We start from the raw sequence: 20,696 nt of genomic DNA, 5'->3' as shown, positions 1-20,696 counted from the left end.
GAATAGAAAGAGAACACCTTAAGGAATACATAGGTGAACTGGTTGTATTTAGTTTCATCCCAATGAAACACCCCTACGTGCTTAACCAAAACTCTTTCTCAAACTAGCAATTAGCATGATTAGGAAATTCACAAAAAACTGCAAAAAGGCAAGCATAATGTCACATCTAACAAAGGATGAAAGGAAGATCTAAATAATGTCAGAGATGTCAGTCTTAATATTGTTCCCAAGATACTGGAACAAAGCATTAAGCAATCCATTTGTAGGCATCCAGAGGTAGTAAGCACATAAGGGAACTTGCACAGGGACAGGTCAGAAACAAATCCTATCGACTTGATCTCATTTCCTTCTTTGACAGCAAAACAGATACAAGAGATATGATTGATATAGTTCTTTGGCACAGACCCACATGGCATTCATAAGCAAGCAGAACAGATATGGGCTAAATTAAATACACACAAGGTAGATGTGCAACTGATAGGGAAGCTGAGCTTTGAGAACAATCATTTGTTGCTAAAATGGGAAAAGACTTCACAGAGACTTCCGCAGTGCTTTTTTCTGGCTCTATACAACATTAACTACTTGCTCGGCTGAATGGACAGTAAATTAATCAGATTTACAGATAATCCCCACTTGGGACTGAAGACAATGACAAGGGACAGTGAAAAGCACAGATAGAAGTGGGATGACAACAATAGCACAGGAAAGACTCTGAAGATTACAGGGGACCAGAAACTGAATCTGAGTTGGTGAAGCAATGCTGCTACAACAAAAAAAATAAAAAAAGCCATTCAAAGGAAATGCTGAAGGGAGTGCTTACAGCATAATGGAAGTAAATCCTCATTTCTTTTCAGTGTTAGTGAAGAACAAGATGTGGTGTTATGTTCCATTTTGAGCACTATTAGAAAGAGAGACTGGTGGTGTGGAAAACAAATGGCAGACTTAGAGAAGATTTAAAGCTTTTGGTTCCTTCACATAGAAAAAAACAAGAAAGAGAGCAGAGCCACAACTGGTTCTATCTCTTCATAACGCATTGCTGTAAAGTAGTGTTAGTCACTTCTCCAACCTCTCTGTGAGTGGGAGGGAAAGAAATGGGCCTAAATTTCAGGATGAGGGAAGTAATTCAGAATCAGGACAGCTGCAGCTACATGGGAATGTAGTGCTCCAACGGACTTTCTGAGGCTACTGCAGAGGTGGGAAGGATCTCACAAAGCAGAACTGGTACCAGCTGCACCTTGTCCCACAGTTTAAAATAAGAGAAGTAGCTGAATTTTTCTTCACGCTTTCTTTTTCTGTGAAAATATGAGTGACATTTATTAGCCAACTTATCTGATTTACATGGTTTACTAATCTCCGTTTTACTATTTTTGGCTATTTTTGTTCATTTGGAAACTCTTCTTTTACAGCCTCAAATTAGGATTAAGAGATAAAACCACAGAGGATTCTGGGCCTTTTTCTCTGCTGAGAAGGAATCCACACTACAAGTGTTATCTAAAGCACCATTAAAAGAAAAATATACATAAAGCTTCCAGTATGCTAATTGCTAATATTCTTTTGAAAGATAATTCTATGTACTAGATGTACTGTGTACTACAGTTAACCCCTGAGATACGCATACAAAGGTGCCATATTTATATGCCACTTCTTGAAGTGCTTTCCAGTTTAAAAGATGCCTAAAATAACACAGCATATTTTATTTAGAAATAATATGAATGTCGAAGTTCAATAAAGGTGTATTTTTGTTGCAAAGCATTTGTTGTGATTCTTATTTTCATTTCTGTAAATGTACCTCTGTGTATATAAAACAACTGAGACTGGATGCCAGCACTGTTGGAAAGGATTGCTCCCACACTCTTCACCTTGGCCATGTTTTGCATGCTTACGTTCTGTGAAATACTCAGGGAATTATTCATGCTCGTGTCAGCAACTACAGTGATCAGTAAGTGCAGTGGTTCTTCCCTGCCATAAGTTGTTTACAGCCCTCTTGGCCTGGAAGTGCCAGCTGGTGAGAGCAGAGAGAGGTACAAACTTAGCTCTCCTAGCAAACATTGACAAACCACCACTTTCCTCTATGCTCTATAGTGTCCTCTTTTTGACCCTGTGTTGTTTTAACAGACTGAGTCTTGTCTGAGCCTGAATGTTAAATAATTTTCTTTCAAAACACATTGTGAAAGTCTAAGAATGCTGTTTGTCTGTGCCTATTGAGTCACTGGCTTCTCCCTGATCCCTCGATCCTTTGAACTTATACATTAGCCTGCAGGTACACTCATACCAGGGACTTCTGCATTACAGCCTGCTGTGTAGGTGCACTTCATCTCCTCTCATCTCCTCACACACTGCTACATATTGAGGTTATGATTAATAATTGTAATGAGATGCTCTGCTGCTTCCATTAAAATTAAAACGATGAACTAATTTATAAAATCATCAATTAAAATGTTAAAATTAAAGTCAGTTTGAATGGAATAGCCTTAAGGGTACTCAGTCTCTTGTACTATGGGACCTGCATTTAAGTTGCTTAACTGTGGAACTGTGGAAATGGAAATAAAAATGGAAAAATGGAATAATCAAATCATAGAATAGTTTGGTACATTTTAGCCTTAAATTAGTTCAGGTAGCAGACCAAAGCTCAGGGTAGAAGGAACAGAAGAAAGAGAAAGAGCTACCAGAACTGTAGGAAAGGCAAAAGAAGAACCCCTACCTTTACCTCTGTTTTGGTGAGTTTCTTCATCTGTACATATTTTACAAACACATCCTTGTCTGTTCAAATGGCTTCTGTCTGTGAATGAAAATGGCAAGTGCGCAGCAATTACAGCCTGGGGATTCTGTTCCTCAGAGACTAATGGGAAAAGAACTCAGAGAAAAATCCTAGAAGGGGAGATTATAAAGAGCAAAAGTTGTCATGAAAAAAATTGATTGCTTTTTCAACAGCACTATAAAATTAATGTATGCTGCTTATTCAGTAGTGTAATAAATTTAGCTCAGATTTGGATGCCTTTACTCTGCCTTTATTCATTCTTTTCCTGGTAAACTAAAAATTCCCATCAGGATAGAAGTGACTGCATACCTTAGTGAAAGCCTGTATTTTCATTTTCTTTCTCTTATCTTCTTCCACAGGCCAACATGCACAGTATTCATCACATCCTGTGCTTGCTTCTGGTATCTATTGTTGCCATGTGCTACAGTCCGAGCTGGCAAACAAATGAACAAAGAACATTAAGGTTATTTCAAATGATCAGAATTGAAATTTGGCAATCACAAGGTGTATATCTGGGCAGTGATATATACAGGCTATGAATAGAAGGTTCATAGTTCACTATGTGAGAAAATATGACTTGCTGCATCAGACTATGGGCAGCCCTTGGCTGCAGGCTTCAGCTGTCTGGGATCCTAATCCTGGCTTGTTCTGGTACACCTCTGTAGTCTTGACTCAGTTTTAATGAGAAAAATGCTTAAAGATCAGAAAGTTCACCAGGTGAAGCTATACAAAATAAGAAAAGTAAAGTCACAGAAACTGAAGTATAGTTGAAATGGTAATAGAAGCAGCTCAAGGATTAAGAAGTAAAAAGTCCTTGCCTTGAGGGATAAAAAAAAACACCCTTAAAAGCAAAGAATCAGAAAGTGGTAACTCAGCAACACAGAGGATCAGCCTGTTCTGAGGACCAGGATGCACAATTCCCACTTGACTGGTACTTTTCTGCCCAGCATGTTCACCAGGCATCTTATCAGGGTTGGTGAGCATATTAATAGTAGTGCATTAGTTGTAGTTCTCATTAGTCAAGGCATAACTGCTCCATATGAAACTTATTCTATACCATTCTTGCAGTCTTTTTGTACATCTTAATAGCTGTCTGATCAAAAACGATCTGGTGTCTGTGCAAGACTGCTCTCACTGATTCAAGGAGTGCCATCTAGCAATACACAGGGCATTCCTAGGCAAGGTCTTGTACCTGAGTCAAGGCAACATCCATTACCAATACAAGCCGAGGGATGAAAGCATTAAGCGCAGCCCTCCCAAAAAAGACCTAGGGATACAGGTGGATGGGAAGCTGGACATGAGCCAGCAATGTGCTCTTGCAGCTCAGAAGGCCAACCATATCTGTGGCTACATCAAAAGCAGCATGGCCAGCAATTCAAGGGAAGGGATCCTACTGCTCTACTCTGCACTGGTGAGGCCTCACCTGGAGTACTGAAGTCAGATGTAGAGTCCTCAGTACAGGAGAGATATGAACCTGTTGGAGAACATCCAGAGGAGGGCCAAAAAAAGATCAAAGAGATGAAATACCTCTTCTATGAGGGCAGGCTGAGAGAGCTGGGGCTGTCCAGCCTGGAGAAGGGAAGGCTGCGATGTGACCTTTTAGTATCTAATGGGGAGCTACAGTAAAAAAGGGAACAGACTCTTGCACAGTGTCTGTGGTAATGGAACAAGGGGAAATGGTTTCAAGCGTAAGGAGGGTAGATTTAGGTTAGATATAAGTTAAAAGTCTTTTATAGTGAGGGTAGGGAAACTGGAATAAGTTGTCCAGAGGTGTGGTTGATGCCCCACCCCTGGAGACCTTCAAGGCAAGGCTGGATCAGGCCCTGGGCAGCCTGATCTAGCTGTGGATGTCCCTATTCATTGCAGGAGACTTGGAATAGATATGTTTAAAGGTTCATTCCAACTCTCCGAATTCTATGACTATATGATTCTACTTCTGCACCAGTCATTCACAAAGCAGTGGCATGGAGTACCTTACACATGAAGGGAAGAGACTGCTTTGGGCTGGCTCCTCTGGAAGTGGACTGGTGATACCAAAATTTGTTCTCGCATGAATCCCAAACACCTCTGAGTGTGCTTGGATGCAAGAAACATGGACGATCTGTTCAGGTTTCTGATATCAGTCTGGGAGAACCACCTTTACTTCTGCCCTTGTATGTGTAAACTGCTTCTCTGTAAGCATGGTCAGAAACTGGAATGGGCTGCCCAGGGAGCTGGTGCAGTCACTGTTCCTTGAGGTTTTCCATAAACATGTAGATGTGGGACATGGGGACATTGTTTAGTGGGCAAAATTGGTGGTATGTGGGTGGTTGGGCTAGATGATCTTGGAGGTTTTTTCCAACCTTAATGATTCTGTGATTTTACAGCCACAGAATATTTAGGCTTAAGGCACCAGCACTACTGGTAGGATCAGAAATGGCCTCATATTTGAAATGAACACAAGTGGTTATACATCTGTCATTCAGCAGCAGCGCAACATCCTCTCAGAGCCCATACTCCCTGTGATATATGTTACTTTCCTCTTTTCTCTCACCTCTAAACATCTGGTGAGAACTCGGACTGACAAGCTCACTGCAGGCATCACCTCTCTGAGCTATGTGCACACTCTAATCTACCCACAACCATCTCACTAACAGCATATCCAAGGTGGCATGTGACCCAACACAAGGTGGGACCAAGATTTTCATCCTCAGCTGTGTCTTCTGTGAGGCTAATTCACAAACATGAGCCACACTTGCCAAACCCTAGTGAAGCACTGTTGAGGAAGGCACTGACAGCTCTGTGGTTGCATACCATCCTTGTTCATGCACATTTTTTTTTTCATGCACATTTTTTTTTCCATTCTTCACATGTATTTACTTGACTGAACCCAGAGTGGGCTGACCATGGCCTTAGGGCTTTGCTGGAGTATAGCCAACAAGAAGAATGAGATGGCATCATTCACTGCTGGGAGGTTGGCCAGGGTGCACAGCTGAGGTGGGAAGCACGCATAATGAACTGCAGTGGTGGTGTAAGGGACAAGCCCAAACAGCGCCCCAAAAGACAGTTGCATCAAAGAAGGATCTCTTAATTGATGTCTCAGCTCCTCCTGGGAGAGTCCAGAACAATGCCTGAGAAATGGCCAGGTCACATTAGGGGGCCTGGTATCCCCTTTGGTTTGGCTTGTCTCAACCAGTCCTGGAAGTGGAGTCAATAACTATAAATAGGGGCTAGAGGGGAATATCCCTTCCCTTTTTTCTTTGCTACTATAAATAGGGGATAGGAGAGGCCAGTCTGGCCTTTTTTCTCCTCTGCTGCTGCTATCTTCTTCATTCTATGCCATGTGGAGCTCCCCTTCGTCAGGCTTGGTGCTGGATCCTGGACTGGTGATCTCTTTCCTTTTTCTCTCATTTCTCTTTTCCCTCTCCTCTCTTTCTCTTAATGTTTAGTAACGCAAGGCTTACTTGAACTTCCTGCAAAACTCCATAGCTTAGGCAGAAGTAATTGTGAGGAGGCTGATGCATATGGGATAACTGTTTTGTAGAAATCTGTTATAATTTTTGTTTCCCTCTTATGTACAGACCTTGAGTATTTTTCACCTTAATCTAACCGGGGTATTTGTGAACTTGGTCACTTCTCCCTCCTTTCCTGGGCATGACGTGACAGGTGTGATGAGAGAGAAGGCTATGAAGCTGTAGCAACCACTTAGCCCTTTCAAAATCTTATTTCACCTGTGGCTCTTGACTCTTATTGAGCACTTGCATGTGTGTGAAGAACCAGTTTTCTTTAGCATAGGCAGCTGGGGTCAGTACCTCTTTCTCTGTCTCTGACTTTGACACGTTGGTCCCAGAGTTTGCACATAGGAAAGTGCTCTGTGGGAGGACTCTATTGATGCAATTTGTCATCTTGTTGACCTCTGTTCTGAGTTGCATGTAACCTGGATTACCACGGTGAGAACTGAGACGGGCAGCCCTGAAAAGCTTTAATTAAAAGTGGCACTGCTTGATACTGTAATAACAACCCATAGCATTGAGGTGCCAGGCAGTAGCTAAATAGAGTGCCTAGTGAGAAAAACATTTTAATACAACTTTTCTCTGCTTTAACATATGTTAATCCTATTCATCCATCAGTACATGGGAGAAAGAATACTGTGGGATAATTCTTTTGGTGGCATGAGTTGGCTTAGAAAATTTTTCTTCATTGCAGCCATTAATACAAAATTAATAAATATAATCTATAGCAGCTGGTATAAATCAATGCTGTGTTTTGTGCAAGCTGTCACCAGCTAAGTTTCCATTGAGTTCAAAGAAAGCGACGGCCTCTATCTCTGCAGAGTTTGAACTCATGATAAGCAATTACATTATCTCTGTGATACAATGAGTTGGGTCTACTGACAAATGAGATAGCTGAGGGTTAGTGTCCTGGTTTCTTCCTAGACTGGCTGAGAGTCAGGCAGAGGAAAGGCAGCATAGTTCTTTCATGGGGTGTGCTCAGTGATCTGTGCTGTGATTGACCCTCAGTACCCAGTGCTTTCACCACTGCTCTGACAGTGATTAGGAATGGGATTTTAGGGTGTCCATTGGGTTCATTCAAACAGAAAAGAGATAATTTTAAAAGAAAGGCTGTGGAAGAGATTCCTGGATGTTTTAAACTGCCTTTCATTTTGGTGCTTTGCCAAGTGTTCAGTGACATTAATAACTTCTGGATTCCTGACAAGTATGTGGTATGTTGTTTTTTTTTTTAACTCAAGGCCAGACAGTGGGGAGTGCTGAGACAGATACGAGTCAGATATTTTTGTACCTAACTGTGAGGACAAGAATTATGGCTACGACCCTAATTGAAGAGCTTGGCAGGGATGGTGTGCTTGGAATAGGTTAATCTTCAATAGAAAATAAGGATTACATTTAACTTTTCCTAAATAGTTACAGATAAATCAACATGTGATCTCCTGCTATTTACAGAGAGCTACTTTTGCTTACAAAGGAAACTACCAAAATCAAAATATTTGCTGAGCAACAACAAAACAGATACTTTTTCAAAAGGCTTGAACGTACATGAAGGGGTGGGCATATGGTACCTTTCTTTCTTTCCTCTGCTTAACCAGAGTAAGGACATACATTTGTAAAATGATTTCCAAAGATCTGTAATAGCAAAGATTTTCATTTTGCTAGTGGCAGTGCAAAGCAAAAGAATCATTTGCTTGGAACCACACAGATGGGAGGAGACATAAGGAAAAGTAGACATAAGGAAAAGGATTATCATTTCTAGTGATTCATCTGAGTTTCCATGAGCACATGGGGATGAACTTTCCTCATCTTGTATCTGATGCATTACAATACTCAATGCCCAGATTTTTGCCTTCTAAGCAAAACTCAATCAAAAAACACACAACAACTCTGAAGGTTATGATTTATGTGATGTACAATTACTGCATGCTGCTGACCTCATCTTTTCTATTGACTTCCATTCTGAAAATTGCCTGCAAAAATCAAACTAAAAATCAGGTGGTCTGATGTAATTTTCCCTCCACCACAGTTCTTTTTTATGTGACATGGAACATGGACAGGGTGGGATGCATACCCAATCAAAACATTGCTGACAAGAAATCATATTAAAGAACTGAGTTTTGGATTACAAGTCCATACATAGAAACACACACATATTCTCCCTGAAGGTCTGTGCCATTCCCAGCAATGCATCTGGACAGCTGTACTGCCAGCTGTGCTCTCAAGAGTCTCTGCCTTTTGATTCTGTGACCTTCTGCAGCACTGAATGGTCCAGTTGAAATCACAGAGGGAAAGATTCCCTTCACTCCCTGCCATTTACTTCATCAAGGTCTTCTCAATCACTACCAAAGAGAGAAGGAAGAATAACTATTTTTTACATCTGCTTTTCTAGCTTGGAAGACTTCAATTATCTTGTAACTGTTCATGTTTCAAACTGTTATTTTTCTGCAATTTAGCCTTACATGCTATCACCCCTACCAGCTTCAAAATAATTTGCTGTTCTTTCTTTTTTTTTCCCCCTGAATATTTTAAGGTTAGGCAATAGGACCGTGCAGATTTCTTCAGGACTGCGGTTCAAAAACCTGGAGCTCATGGATCAATGGTTGTTACACACGTCTTTTCAGATCTGCTTAGCTTTTCTTTGTGGTTTTATTATTCCAGCAATTTCCTCTTTAAATCAAAATGAGCACTCATCAGTGGGCATTTATTACTATAGCTACTGACATTACCACGTTCATCTTTACTAAAGAAATGTGAATATTGAAAGAATAGGTTTGGATAATTGCTTATACTGAATATCACCTGACTTTTTAATTTTTCCTGTAGTTAAACTGTAAAATTAAGCTTGGAAATGAGATTGAAATGGGGCATGCAGGGTATGTTTACTGCAGGGACAGTCAGTGATCTATAGCCCTGCATATGGGATAGGAAAATGAAGGTGAGATGCAATATAAGTTTGTTACAGTTTCCAATTGCATGGAAGGTAAGTGAAGCCCGAAGAAAGAGACCTTCCTTTGACACCGTGTGTTCATTCCTTGCATTGTTTTCATTTTAGATGTTTAAAATATTGGGCTGTATATATGCTGCATAATAAACCTTTACCAGAAAATTTATCACTTGCAAAAGAATGCATCCAACATTTAATAATTAAGGATACATAGCTATAGCTCTATTTCCAGTCGTGTCTTTTTTCTTTTAGCTTGGGTAAATAAAGCTGTTTATAACAGGTCTGAGTAATGATTAACACATATAGAGTCCTTGTAAAAAAACTGTAGACTGCAGCTTTCTGTTCAGATTTGTTTCTGACCAGTAACTGGAGCTATTATATCTACAGTAAATGGACTGTTACTGAAGCACAGAGAGCCTTAAAAAGGTGGCTAGAGGCTGAAGAATGTGGCTCAAAAGTCAGATCTTGCTCTTATATTGCATTGCAAGTGAAGTTTGGATGGCAAAGCGGCTTGAAGCTAGAAGGAATTTGACCAAGGAACTTTATTCTCTTGAAGACAGTGGTTCTGCAAAGTGGAACAGGCTGAAAAGGAGTCTGTATCAGGGCAAGTCCTGCAGGATACGAGGCTGCTGCACAGGAAGGAATGATGACTGCAGCTTTAACATTGCCTCCAGAGCAGCTATATGTTACTGTGACCAGTTCTGTGCCTCAGGTCCTCCTGGCCCCATAGACTGTTGTGCTGACTACTGGGATGCTTGTGAGAACGCTGTTGAGCCCACCAGGTCTGATGAGCCTTGGCCACCTCCAGCATCAGGTGGGTATGGAGAAAAGGCTCAGATGGCATTAGTGCATCATGACAAAAGAAAAAACACGCTTGGAAGTAAAAGTACCAATTAATCTTTAGAGTGCATGCATCCTAAACATTTGCATACAGATATAGTAGACAAAGGCATTGAATATGAAAGTGGAATAATAATAATGTTTGCTGTTATTTCTTTGTATCTGGGATGTATTTTTAGAGTATGCTGGATCCAAACTGATGGACAGAACCACTCCTCTTACAGCAGCTCAGTGCAGGAGTAGGTGAAGGGATGTGAATAGAAGGAGGATTTCTGACCAACATATTGTTCTTTTTTAGTTTTTTTATTACCCAGGTTGTAGTGGAAGTTCGTCCAGGAATACTCTAATCTCAGTCTTTTGTTTTTAGAACTAAAAATTGCAGAATGGATCTGCAAACTTGGTCCTCACTTGGTTCCTGCAGTGGGTGCTAGAAGTTACTTGGTGCTATAAGTTTAGAATTGTGAATTTTAAGCCTACACGGCTTCTTACTAGGATAAATCTGGCTGAAAATGTAGAGATTGTACTAAACTTGCAACATCTTAAAACTGAAATGATAACTCCATGACCTTTAAAAATTAACTCTTTCTTTGGGGCATCTCTGCTGTTTACCGTCCTGTAGTCAAACCACAGGTTCTTTGGGAGGCTGTGCTCTTAAACCAGGCACACAGCCAATATCTGATAAATGACAGCATCAAAAATGCTAAAGGCGGCAAAACAAACAAGATTTTCCAAAGTGTTTCTAATCTTCTCAAAGAGTGTTGTCTAATTTGTGTAAATAAAGACATTTATCTCATATTTATTTAGGCTGCACTGCTGTGTATTGTTTCCAGCTGACCGGGAGTTGCTCTCATGAGCTCTGCTTAAACCCAAGCACTGTTTCTGCTCCAGAGCTGAGCCTTGGGGTCTAGTTTTGCAGTCTGCTTGTGGAAGGGAATCACTACAGAAGCTGTGGTAGTTTGCTATGTAGGTCCCAGGACAGGTGTACTTCTCATAGGTAAAAATGTAACAGGAGGTTTAGATAAGGGAATCGTTGAGGTGAAATATTTTTATTGCTTTTTCAATCCAACTTTTGCTTCTCTGTTCACTGTTACGTAACTCCTGTGTTGTACATGCCTGCCATAAATAACAGTGATATTTTATCTATTTGAGCACCTTTATTTGGTCTATAGGTGAGCTACTGTCATATTTAATTTACATCTCACCTCAAAACAAGCTGTTGTTTTTCTGGTCTTGCTTTGCTTCTTTGTTGACAGAAAATCTTCAGTTTTTTAAAGTCTGTTTATTGGATGCTTGTTATACAAACAACAAGGATAAAAGGAGTGCACCAAAGCAGGCAAAATACAGTGGTATAACTCAGAAGGAATGTTCTAGAGCTGAAGTGTCTGAGGAACAGGGAACAGAGAATGAAATTAGAAAGAAGAAATGGAGCAAAAAGAAGGGCTGAATGTCAGAAGATAAAGCAAACAATGAAGCATTTTTAGAAACACTGCAAGTGTATTGCCGAACTTTTACTGAGACTGTGCTGCTGCCTTTGGCTAAGAATTGTTAAGGCACTACCAGACTACATACACCTGGAAGATTTTGATCTTCTTATTGCCTGTGGTTTTGCTTTCAGTGCTTTCCAACACATGCTGCTTTAATCAAACCAATAAATTTTAGTGCTTTGCATGGGATAGAAGGAATATCAATAAAAGGGCACAATGCTGTATTTCTGTATCTCAGTTTATGCACTGCCATGGTGCACAGCACAGTAAGCTATTGTGTGTGCCCTAAGCATTTGTGTGCACCAACCTGGGGGCCACTGCTTGTGTGAAACTGCTTTGACTTTGTCTTTATGAACCCAGCATTCAGTGTGCTGCAATGGCTTCCCTATGTTGTTTCAGGAGATGGGCACACAGTCCTGTTTCGTATGTCTTAGACACTGCACAGAAATTCTGGATTTGTTGCTGTTGCTATTATTAGGAACTGTTAGAATTTTATTCATAGAATACACTTATTTATTTGATCTTTCTGTTTCACTGTTTCACTAAAAGCTTTATCTGAGCCCACACACTAGATCTCACAGTGGTGATGTTACAAAAGAGGCACACAGACTGTAAATTCACACTATGCAGTCAGACTCTGGCCTACATGTGTGTACATCTGGAGACGCTTCAGTTACAAAGCTAATTATAATGATGTTGGGGCAGATTAGGTGAGAATTACAGGAACCTGGGGAGATGAACCAAAAGGCAGGTCCTGATTTATCAAGATCATTTCCTTCCAAGCACAATCTACACACAGATCATCAGGCTGCACCTCAAATGAATGAATTTCCCACTTATTTCTCACTATATCTCCCAGAATATTAATATTCTGGTCTAATACCCTGATGGCTGGAGAATCTGCCTCTTTTCTTATGCAGCTGGTGTCTTTCCACTTTGATATCTCTACTCATCGACACTGATGCTTTAGACACATTTACAGGCAGTAAGCACTCCTGGCCTTTCAAGTCCTAATTTTTCTAGGCTAAGGAAACTGTTCTTAATCTTCAATTCCCCAGGCATTCATTAGTAGGAAGCTTCTTTTGCACTTGTGCAGGTTTGCATTTTTTCTTGGGTGTGGGTGGTGAGGGCTGCCAGCAGAGCTCCAGTGGGGCTTCCTCCAGTCTTTGAGAAAATACTTTAATACTTCCTTCCCTTGCTGCATATAAAATATCTTGCTCAGTGCTTCCTTCCACCTACTGTCTGTACATGGCACTGGGGTACTCTATGGCAGTCTGTGACACCTGAGTAATTTGCCCTGGGTATTCTCTGAGAAATGTCTCTGTTGCTAGCAGAAATTGAATTAGAGAAGGAACTTCAGGCCTCTGAGTGCTTGGGTGAGATATATCTCACCTATGTCTGTGCTAGTTCATGCAGTCTGCTGCATGATTAACAGGGCAACATAGGCATTTATAATTAATTCATCAGCTCTAGTCCACTTCTGCACTTTGGTCTAAAATTAATTATGGCTTAGAAGTGAATATTTCTCTCATGCCAATAAAGGATATCTTCATTTGTATTTTTTAGCTTACTAGTATCTGTAGAGAAAGCATGAGAAAAGGCTGGAAAAGAGAGCCCCAAATGGTAATTGTACTATACTTACTATAGGTTTCATTCAAAGCTCTCTACAGGCATTCTGGATCTTTCATTTAATTTTCACACTGAGGTGAAATGAGTAATACATTTAGGTGGAATATCTTATAAAACATGGCAGGTCTATTCTCAGTGAAAGAGAGAAATAATATATTTGTTTCAGAAATTCATCACTCAGTTGGGGTATTGTGCTTTATTTTGGAAAAAAAAAGGAAACACAGTTGCCTTGAAACATAACTGATATATCTATTTTTCAAAGACAAATTAAACTCTGTCAAGGGAAAAGTAGATTACGATAATTTTTAAGCAGGTATGTTTAAAAAAATCAGTAACTGGAAAAACTGAAATCTATTTTAATAATGTATTCGAAGATGTTATTTATTAGAAATGTATTGTTTTTAATTATTGCTAGAAAAGAAGTTAATTTGAGGAATTGTTTTTTAGATGTATAGAATAATTTTTAAGCATCTCTTTTGGATCTATTGCTGATTTTGTTTACTGTGAATAATAGCGTACATAGGAAAAAAAATCATCCCACTATTGACATTACTCAGAAGAAACTGGAAACTGTTGCTTCTATCTTTCACTTAAGTAATGTATACATACTGCATGAGACCAATTAATTCAACAGTAGCAAGACTTTTGAGTTTACTGGCTTCAAGAACAATTTTTTTTTTCACATGTCTTGTATGTTATGTTGGCAGGTTGTTATAAAGATGGCCGATATTATGGAGGAGGAGCAATAATTAAAGACAACTGCAATTCCTGGTAATGTTTCAGAGAACACAAAATTGAAATTAATTTAGTGTATGTAATTAAACAGGAATTAAGTTGGTGAGCATCCCTAAATTCATATTAAACTTAATCAAATCACAATGGTTGGAAGAGTAGTACAGTATTAAGAAGTTACGGAATTACTCCACAGCCAACATAAAAGAATGATGAGGAAGAATGGACTTTCTGATCAAGATGTGAAAACCTGGCTATTAATGTCTCCTCATCAGTGGCCTAAGTTCTGTTCCTGTTCAGTATAGTGGCTCTGAGTCAAAATGGTTTCATTGTAGGTCTGTAAACTTACCTGAATACAGAAAAAACCAGTATCATTAAAATGTGGGGAGATATTTTTATAACTTCTTCCTCTGTTAATCTGGCAAAAGTGATGATCTCTAACTTTATTTTACAACTGTTTGAACATCCTGTCCCGGGACACCGGCACAGAGCAGCAGGGATGCTCTGTTGCCATCCCTGACATTTGGTAGGTGGTCCCCTGCACCTCCAAAGTCAGGGCAATCCAATGCACTCCACTGACATCCAAATAGGGGCTAGTGCCTCCTCTGCCCTGAACTTGTCTCAAGATACTTGGAGAAAGGTGTCTACAGCCATGGAGCTCCTTTCTGGTTCTCCAAAGTGAAACTTCCGCAAAAGACCACATTTTCAGTACATCATTCTTTTCCCCCTGGCTGAGCCTTACTGAAATGGAAGCAAATTCTGTCAACATTGAGATTCTCCATAATCTGTAACCTTCCCACCTCATTCCAATTAGGATTCATTAGGTAGTGAAGCGGCACTACATATGATTTTGTTTTCATAATTACTGTGACATTTGTAGTTCAGGCATTTCCCCTTCCCCATTCTTCATTCTGATGTAAAAGTACAGTTTATTTCTGCTCAATTATATTCTTGCCCTTTCAGCAAATGCGTCCAAAGTAAATGGAAGTGTTCAAATGAAGTATGCCTTGTCCGCCCAGACTTGATTCATCACATCAATTCTGGAGATTATGGGTAAGAATACTTCTATTTTAAGTAAGAGTATTATAGTGTTGTAATAGTAAAGCTTTTTAGTAGTAAAAATGTGAAAGTGTTGTGATCCACTCAAAAGTTCATAGCATGTAAGTGAAAATTACATGTTACATGGTTCTCTCTGCCACTTCCTTCCCCAGTTACATCCTATCTATGCAATAGTAAATGTACATCTGTAAAACTTCTTGAACTCTAGCAAAATATAGATTTTAAAATAGAAAGACACTGAAAATCTCGCCCTGGTAAGAATCAATATTGGAAATACCTATCTATCTAAAATATTCTCCAAATCACTGTAATTCTTTTGCTCACAAAATGCTCTTTAGATAATCTTCCTTACTCCTCACTTCAACAGTTAGGAGAAATATTCATATTGTTATTTATTTTTACCTACTTCCAGGAAGGTCATTCTGCATTCCAAAACTTTAGGTAGTGTTGGATGAAGGGAGAATGGGCCAAAAGGATCAAGATATCAGAACTTTGTGAGACTCAATGGTTTTCCTGCTACCAGTTCTTATCCTTTGCAATGCAGAGCAGTGCCTTGGGAGATTGCTTGCCTAGCAGTTGAAGTGCTAAATTCGCTAATGAAATCTATGGAAGTGCTCAGGTTTCAAACTGTGACTCTGTGCTGAAACATGCTGTTCTTCATGGGAGAGATTTAAACTAAGGGAGGTAGGACAGAGAGTTGTGTTGGGCACCAGCAGCCACAGGGTAGTTAAGGCCACCTGAGAGACCAGCTTCTGCAGGTGCTTAAATTCTCCACTGACTACAGGCAGGCTAAGTAATGAGGCTTCTTGTTTAGGTAGTATGAATCCTACCTCTGTCTTCCACATACACAGAAAAGCAAGAAATTAATAGGTAAACAGTGTACCTTCCCCTTGATTCAGGTGTTCTCCAGTAATGTATACAATTTTAGTTTGCTCCAAAGGTGTATAAATGTGAGTTCTTTTTTGTTGTGTTTATGTTTTGAAGGAATTAATGCTGGGTTCTGAGTTTAGCCCAACTTTCTCAGATAGAGTAAGAAGGGAGTACTTAAAGACAGCCCTTTCTCTGAGTACTGGTGCAAAACAGGCAGAACAGCTGGGCTTTCAGCTGCTTCAACATTGTCTCGTAAATACTGCTGGTGCTTCAGCATTTGAAGGCAATGTAATCCACTGTGTGAAGCTGTTGCTGCATTGTTTGAAGTATTACGTGAGCACAACTTCAAGACAACTTTAATTGCTTTGATCAAGCACCTTATTATCTAGTATTTCTCTGAAGCATTACACACTCATCTGCTGAATACAATACAGATACAATACTGACCTCAGTTTTCATATTGCATTCTTCCAGCCTACATCTACCCACAGAGGAATAGCCTCATTCGTATCTTATAGAATGTCTTGAAACATAATTTAAAACATTTATTTCTAGATGTTATTTTTAGTGGTGCTCTTATAGAGGAGAAGCAAGAGCAGTATCTCTAACCTTGCTTTGTTTGCTTGTTTTCTGCTGGTGAGGAAGATGGAAAGCTGACAACTATACTCAGTTCTGGGGCATGACGCTGGAAGAAGGTTTCAGAAAGCGCTTGGGCACGTTACCTCCATCTCATTCCTTGCTGAACATGAAAGCAATTCCAGTAAGTATTGTCTGCAATTGATTTCTTTTTTAATAGATCAATTTTTCTTTTTTAAAAAATGTGGACAATTATAAGATTATGTTCAGTTATTAAGGACTAAGTGCCTCCATGTTCTGTGTGAAACTCCTAGAATAGTTGTGGCCGTATCCATTGATGTCAAACAAGGAGTAAAAGCAAGTGCTATACATTGGGAAGCTGTGCACCAATATGGTGGTTGAGTCACCATCCCTGGATGTGTTTAAGAGCTGTTTGGATGCGTGCTCAGAGATATGGTTTGGTAGAGGGTTGTTAGAGTCAGGGTACTATGGTTAGGTTGTGGTTGGACTTGATGATCTTTGAGGTCTTTTCCAACCTGGGTAATTCTATGATTCTATGATTCACTTATCAGTGTTAGAATCACAGAATATTTTGGGTTAGAAGGGACTTTAAAGATCATCCAGTTCCAACCTCCACCTGCCATGGGCTGGGGAACTTTTCACTAGACCAGGCTGCTCAAAGCTACATCCAGCTTAGCCTTGAATACCTCTAGGGATGGGGAATCCAGAGCTTCTCTGGACAATCCACTCCAATGCCTCGTCAATCTCTGTGTAATACTGAATCTGAATTTCCCTTATTTTAGTTTGAAGCTGTTACTCCTTGCAGGAGTAAGTTGATATATCAATGATTTGCAAAATGCAGTAACTATAACACCTTTTAGTATTTGGTTTTTACATAGTTCAGGCAAATGATGCCATTGGAATATGTTTGAAGTCAATTGCTGATGATTATTTTATATGTATAAAGTAGAATGGTTTCCAGATCGGAGGCATTGCAGGGTGAGCTAACAGTGCTGAGCTAACAGTTGACAAGGAATATGGGAGAGAGGGAGAGGATCATGTGCCTCTGCAATAATTTTCATGATCTTAACACTTTTGCTTGAAGAAGATTGGCTTGCTCAAAATTATACCAAAGAGGGTTGTCAGAGCCAGACGTTGACAGAAAATGGGCTTTGGCAATCTGCCTCGTGCTCTGCTAGACTACTCTTCTCAGCCAAAGAAGGATTGATTTCATTTGAAAATGTTCTGTCAAAAGGAAAAAAAAGAAAGAAAGAAAATGACATAAGAGATTGCAGTGCAGTATTTACTGTGTGGGGGAATTGGTGCAAACTGCTGTTGCCCAACATTGAGATTCAAGAGAATTTGAGTTAATTTTTACTGTTATTGTTTGCTTTTAATCCTGAGAAATAGTGTAAGGCTTGTATGGTAGGAACAAAAAGTAGACATATTGCACCTAGCTCAGAGATTGACATTTACATTCATTTTTGCCTATTCCCACATTAGACAAATAACATCAAGGGAAACAAGAAAAGGAAGGGTAAAGTAAAATATTTACTGTACTTTCTCTCTTCTACTTAGTTTGAATTAGCTGGTTCATTATATCCAGCCCATTGATTCTTTGCTATTAAGTTTCCTGTTAGCTTCTTTGACTGCTGCAATACTTACAGCCTTTTTTTTCACTGACATATTTCTCAGGCACATGTTCTCTACAGCTGTCTTTTATAAAATCTGTAAGCTGTAACTCAACTATCCTTGGCTCTTCCTTCTGGAGCTTGAATCCTCTGAAACTGAACCCCATGCATTTATCCATTTAACTTTCAGGAAGTCCTGGAAGTTGCTAGAAGCACATGCTTTGCACAGGAGCCTGAGAAATCTTTCTTACTGATAAAAATACAAAGCAATAACCTCTTCCTGGCTTTTCCAGTTTCTTCAGAGCTCTGAACATACAGAAAATCAGTCTAGATTGTACTTGTATCTTTCTTATTCATACCCTTGGTTTTCTGTCTTGGATTATTGTGATATAAAATGTTTTTCTCTGAAACTTCCCGTGAAGCTTCAAAACTCCCTAATGGTGTCCTATTCTGTAGTTTTCTAGAGGAACATCACCTCTTTAGTGTCTTTGTTCTGTCTCAGGAAATTTTCTGTCTGACACATTTTAATACTTCCTATAAGTAAGAATACCTCCCATATGTGAGAAAACATACTTCTATTCACATAAGCAAAATTTTCATCAGTCTAGTAGATAATTCCATCTGAAATGGCAGTTACCAGGATTTAAACATTTACTGAGTGAAGATGTGGTAAAAGCATCTCATCATAGCTGTCCCTGCATCCACTGTCATGCACTTGCTGCACGACCCAGCAAGTTCATAGCATGGATTGGGCTCACTGGGGTTAGAAATAATTTCTTTCAATTGGGAGACCAAGAGCAGTCATAGGATCAGCTTCTGCTTCTCATTCCATGACATCTTTTTTGTAGTTGATATTTTGTGAAGTATACCAACACTTTTAAAAAGACCGAAATAGTAAAAACCAAGTAAGTTTCATTAAAGTGTTTCTTTTATGCTTTTGTATCCAGGTGGCAGCTGAGAAGAGAGTAAAAAGATACAAATGATGAGAAATTCAGAAATGAAGGTTTTTTAAAATATTTTTTTCCAAGGCTGTCTTCAAACCTTAATGGTTTGGCCTTTGAGTGACCTTGTTGAGTACTAATTTACCTGCAGGCCAAGGAACTCCTTACTTACTGTACATAAAAACAGGCTAATTAAATGTTTTAGTGTTCTCTGAGATTATTACTGTCTTTCCCATTTTGCAGGTGAGAAAACAGAGTCATTTGCCCAAAGTCACGTACTGAGCTGATAAAAATGTCACAATTAGCGTTTGAGAGCTTTTGGCTCTAGTTAGTGCTGATCTGATTAACAGCTGCTAGCTTTGCCAACGGAGAAAGAAAACTATAGTTATCCATTCATTAAATGCCACACTTTCTGGTCTGAAATAAAAGCCATTTCTTCAGCATGCTACTGGTCTACTGTCTCAGAAACAAATGACAGCACCTGGTAACTAAGGGGTTGCTGTTTTCCATTGTGTCTTCAGGATGCTTGAGAGAAACAGGTTTTTGTATAGAAGGAACTCTTTGCTCAATTGTGTCAAGGGGAAAAAAGATTCCAGATTGTAAAGCACTTCTGTGTTAATTACTTCATATCCAGAGCAGAATTTTAGTTCTTAGCAGTGTTTGTGGAGTACAGGTTTTTCTATTGTTTCACTGACTGACATATCCAACTGCAAATCTGCTTTCATAACATTAGTGACTGATAGAGGTACATTCTTAGTGAAAACACAAGTTTTTTGCAGATACTTACAGGGCTTTTTAAAACTCTGCTATTGCCTTTACAAAGCCTCATGATATCTTGGAAACTTCTCTTTTTCTTTTCAACACTAAAGAATAAGAAGAATATTATATTTTTTAAAAAATAAAGAAAAATTGTTGCTTTCTCTCTGGAAAACAAACAAGCAAACAAACGAACCAAAAAAATCCCCACAAAACTATTTCTCCATTCCCGAATTTGCAAATTCAGTTACCTCCAGCCTTTTTACTCTGATGGACCATCTAACTTCTCAGAAGTTGTAGGTGAAATCTGATTATTCTTTTATAACTTCCAGTCTTCCTCTTTTGGTCAGGCTGGTAAACTCTTTTAAACCTTCGTGTCTATTCACTGCATAGTTCCATTGTGCTACATAATGGTAGATTATGGAACATACATTGAGAAACAATTGCCTAGACTTACATTTGTCACACAACAACAGTACTCAATATTAGGTTAGCAGTTTCTTAAACAAAAAGCTAATGTTTCTGGCTACAGGTCAATCCTGCTTTTCTTAATGACAGGGCTGAAGGCTAATGAGGGATTTGTTCTAGGATTAACAATTTGCAGCTATTAAATACATTGGCAGTAGCTTAAGAGATATGTAAATTAACACATTGGCTCAGACCAAAGAGCTATTAAGAATTTTCTTTTTCTCATCTGCCTCATTCAGAGCATAAGTGATCATTGCTCAAGGTAGTGTTTTTAACAACGTTTGCCAAATTTTGCTTATTTACTTCTTGATAGTGAGCAGATTTATCAAGCAAAAGAAACATTATTCATCTTGGATTTTGCCAGTACAATTAATCTTCAAAGAAAACCTTGTGCTTGTGTTTGTTCATGAATCACAATCACAGAATAACTTGAGTTACAAGTAACCTACAAAGGTCATTGAATCCGGCTCCTAGCTCCGTACAGGAGCTCTTAGAATTCAAACCTTATGTCTGAGGGTGT

At 39.2% G+C, this 20,696-nt stretch overlaps 2 protein-coding genes across 11 annotated transcripts in view; both read left to right on the top strand.

The window, feature by feature from the left end:
* Positions 1-1,749, top strand: part of MLIP (muscular LMNA interacting protein) — a 92,529-nt gene extending 90,780 nt beyond the window's left edge. For all 8 annotated transcript variants that reach the window (XM_085542094.1, XM_085542089.1, XM_085542088.1 and 5 more), the window contains one exon: positions 1,407-1,749. The gene's annotated coding sequence lies outside the window, so the exon portion shown is untranslated. The remainder of the gene's footprint in view (positions 1-1,406) is intronic.
* Positions 1,750-9,506: 7,757 nt separating this feature from the next.
* Positions 9,507-20,696, top strand: part of TINAG (tubulointerstitial nephritis antigen) — a 39,853-nt gene continuing 28,663 nt past the window's right edge. Inside the window, exons 1-4 of one of the 3 annotated variants that reach the window (XM_015859256.3) lie at positions 9,507-10,004; positions 13,851-13,914; positions 14,839-14,928; positions 16,450-16,564. In XM_015859256.3, the coding sequence (XP_015714742.1) occupies positions 9,635-10,004; positions 13,851-13,914; positions 14,839-14,928; positions 16,450-16,564 (639 nt within the window). In that variant the 5' untranslated portion in view covers positions 9,507-9,634. The remainder of the gene's footprint in view (positions 10,005-13,850; positions 13,915-14,838; positions 14,929-16,449; positions 16,565-20,696) is intronic. The other 2 variants (XM_015859255.3, XM_015859252.3) reach the window with 2 other exon arrangements.

This window comes from Coturnix japonica, chromosome 3, assembly GCF_054131305.1.
Source record: "Coturnix japonica strain WE chromosome 3, WE-NBRP24, whole genome shotgun sequence".
Taxonomy (NCBI): domain Eukaryota; kingdom Metazoa; phylum Chordata; class Aves; order Galliformes; family Phasianidae; genus Coturnix; species Coturnix japonica.
This window is presented reverse-complemented; position numbering and strand designations above follow the sequence as displayed.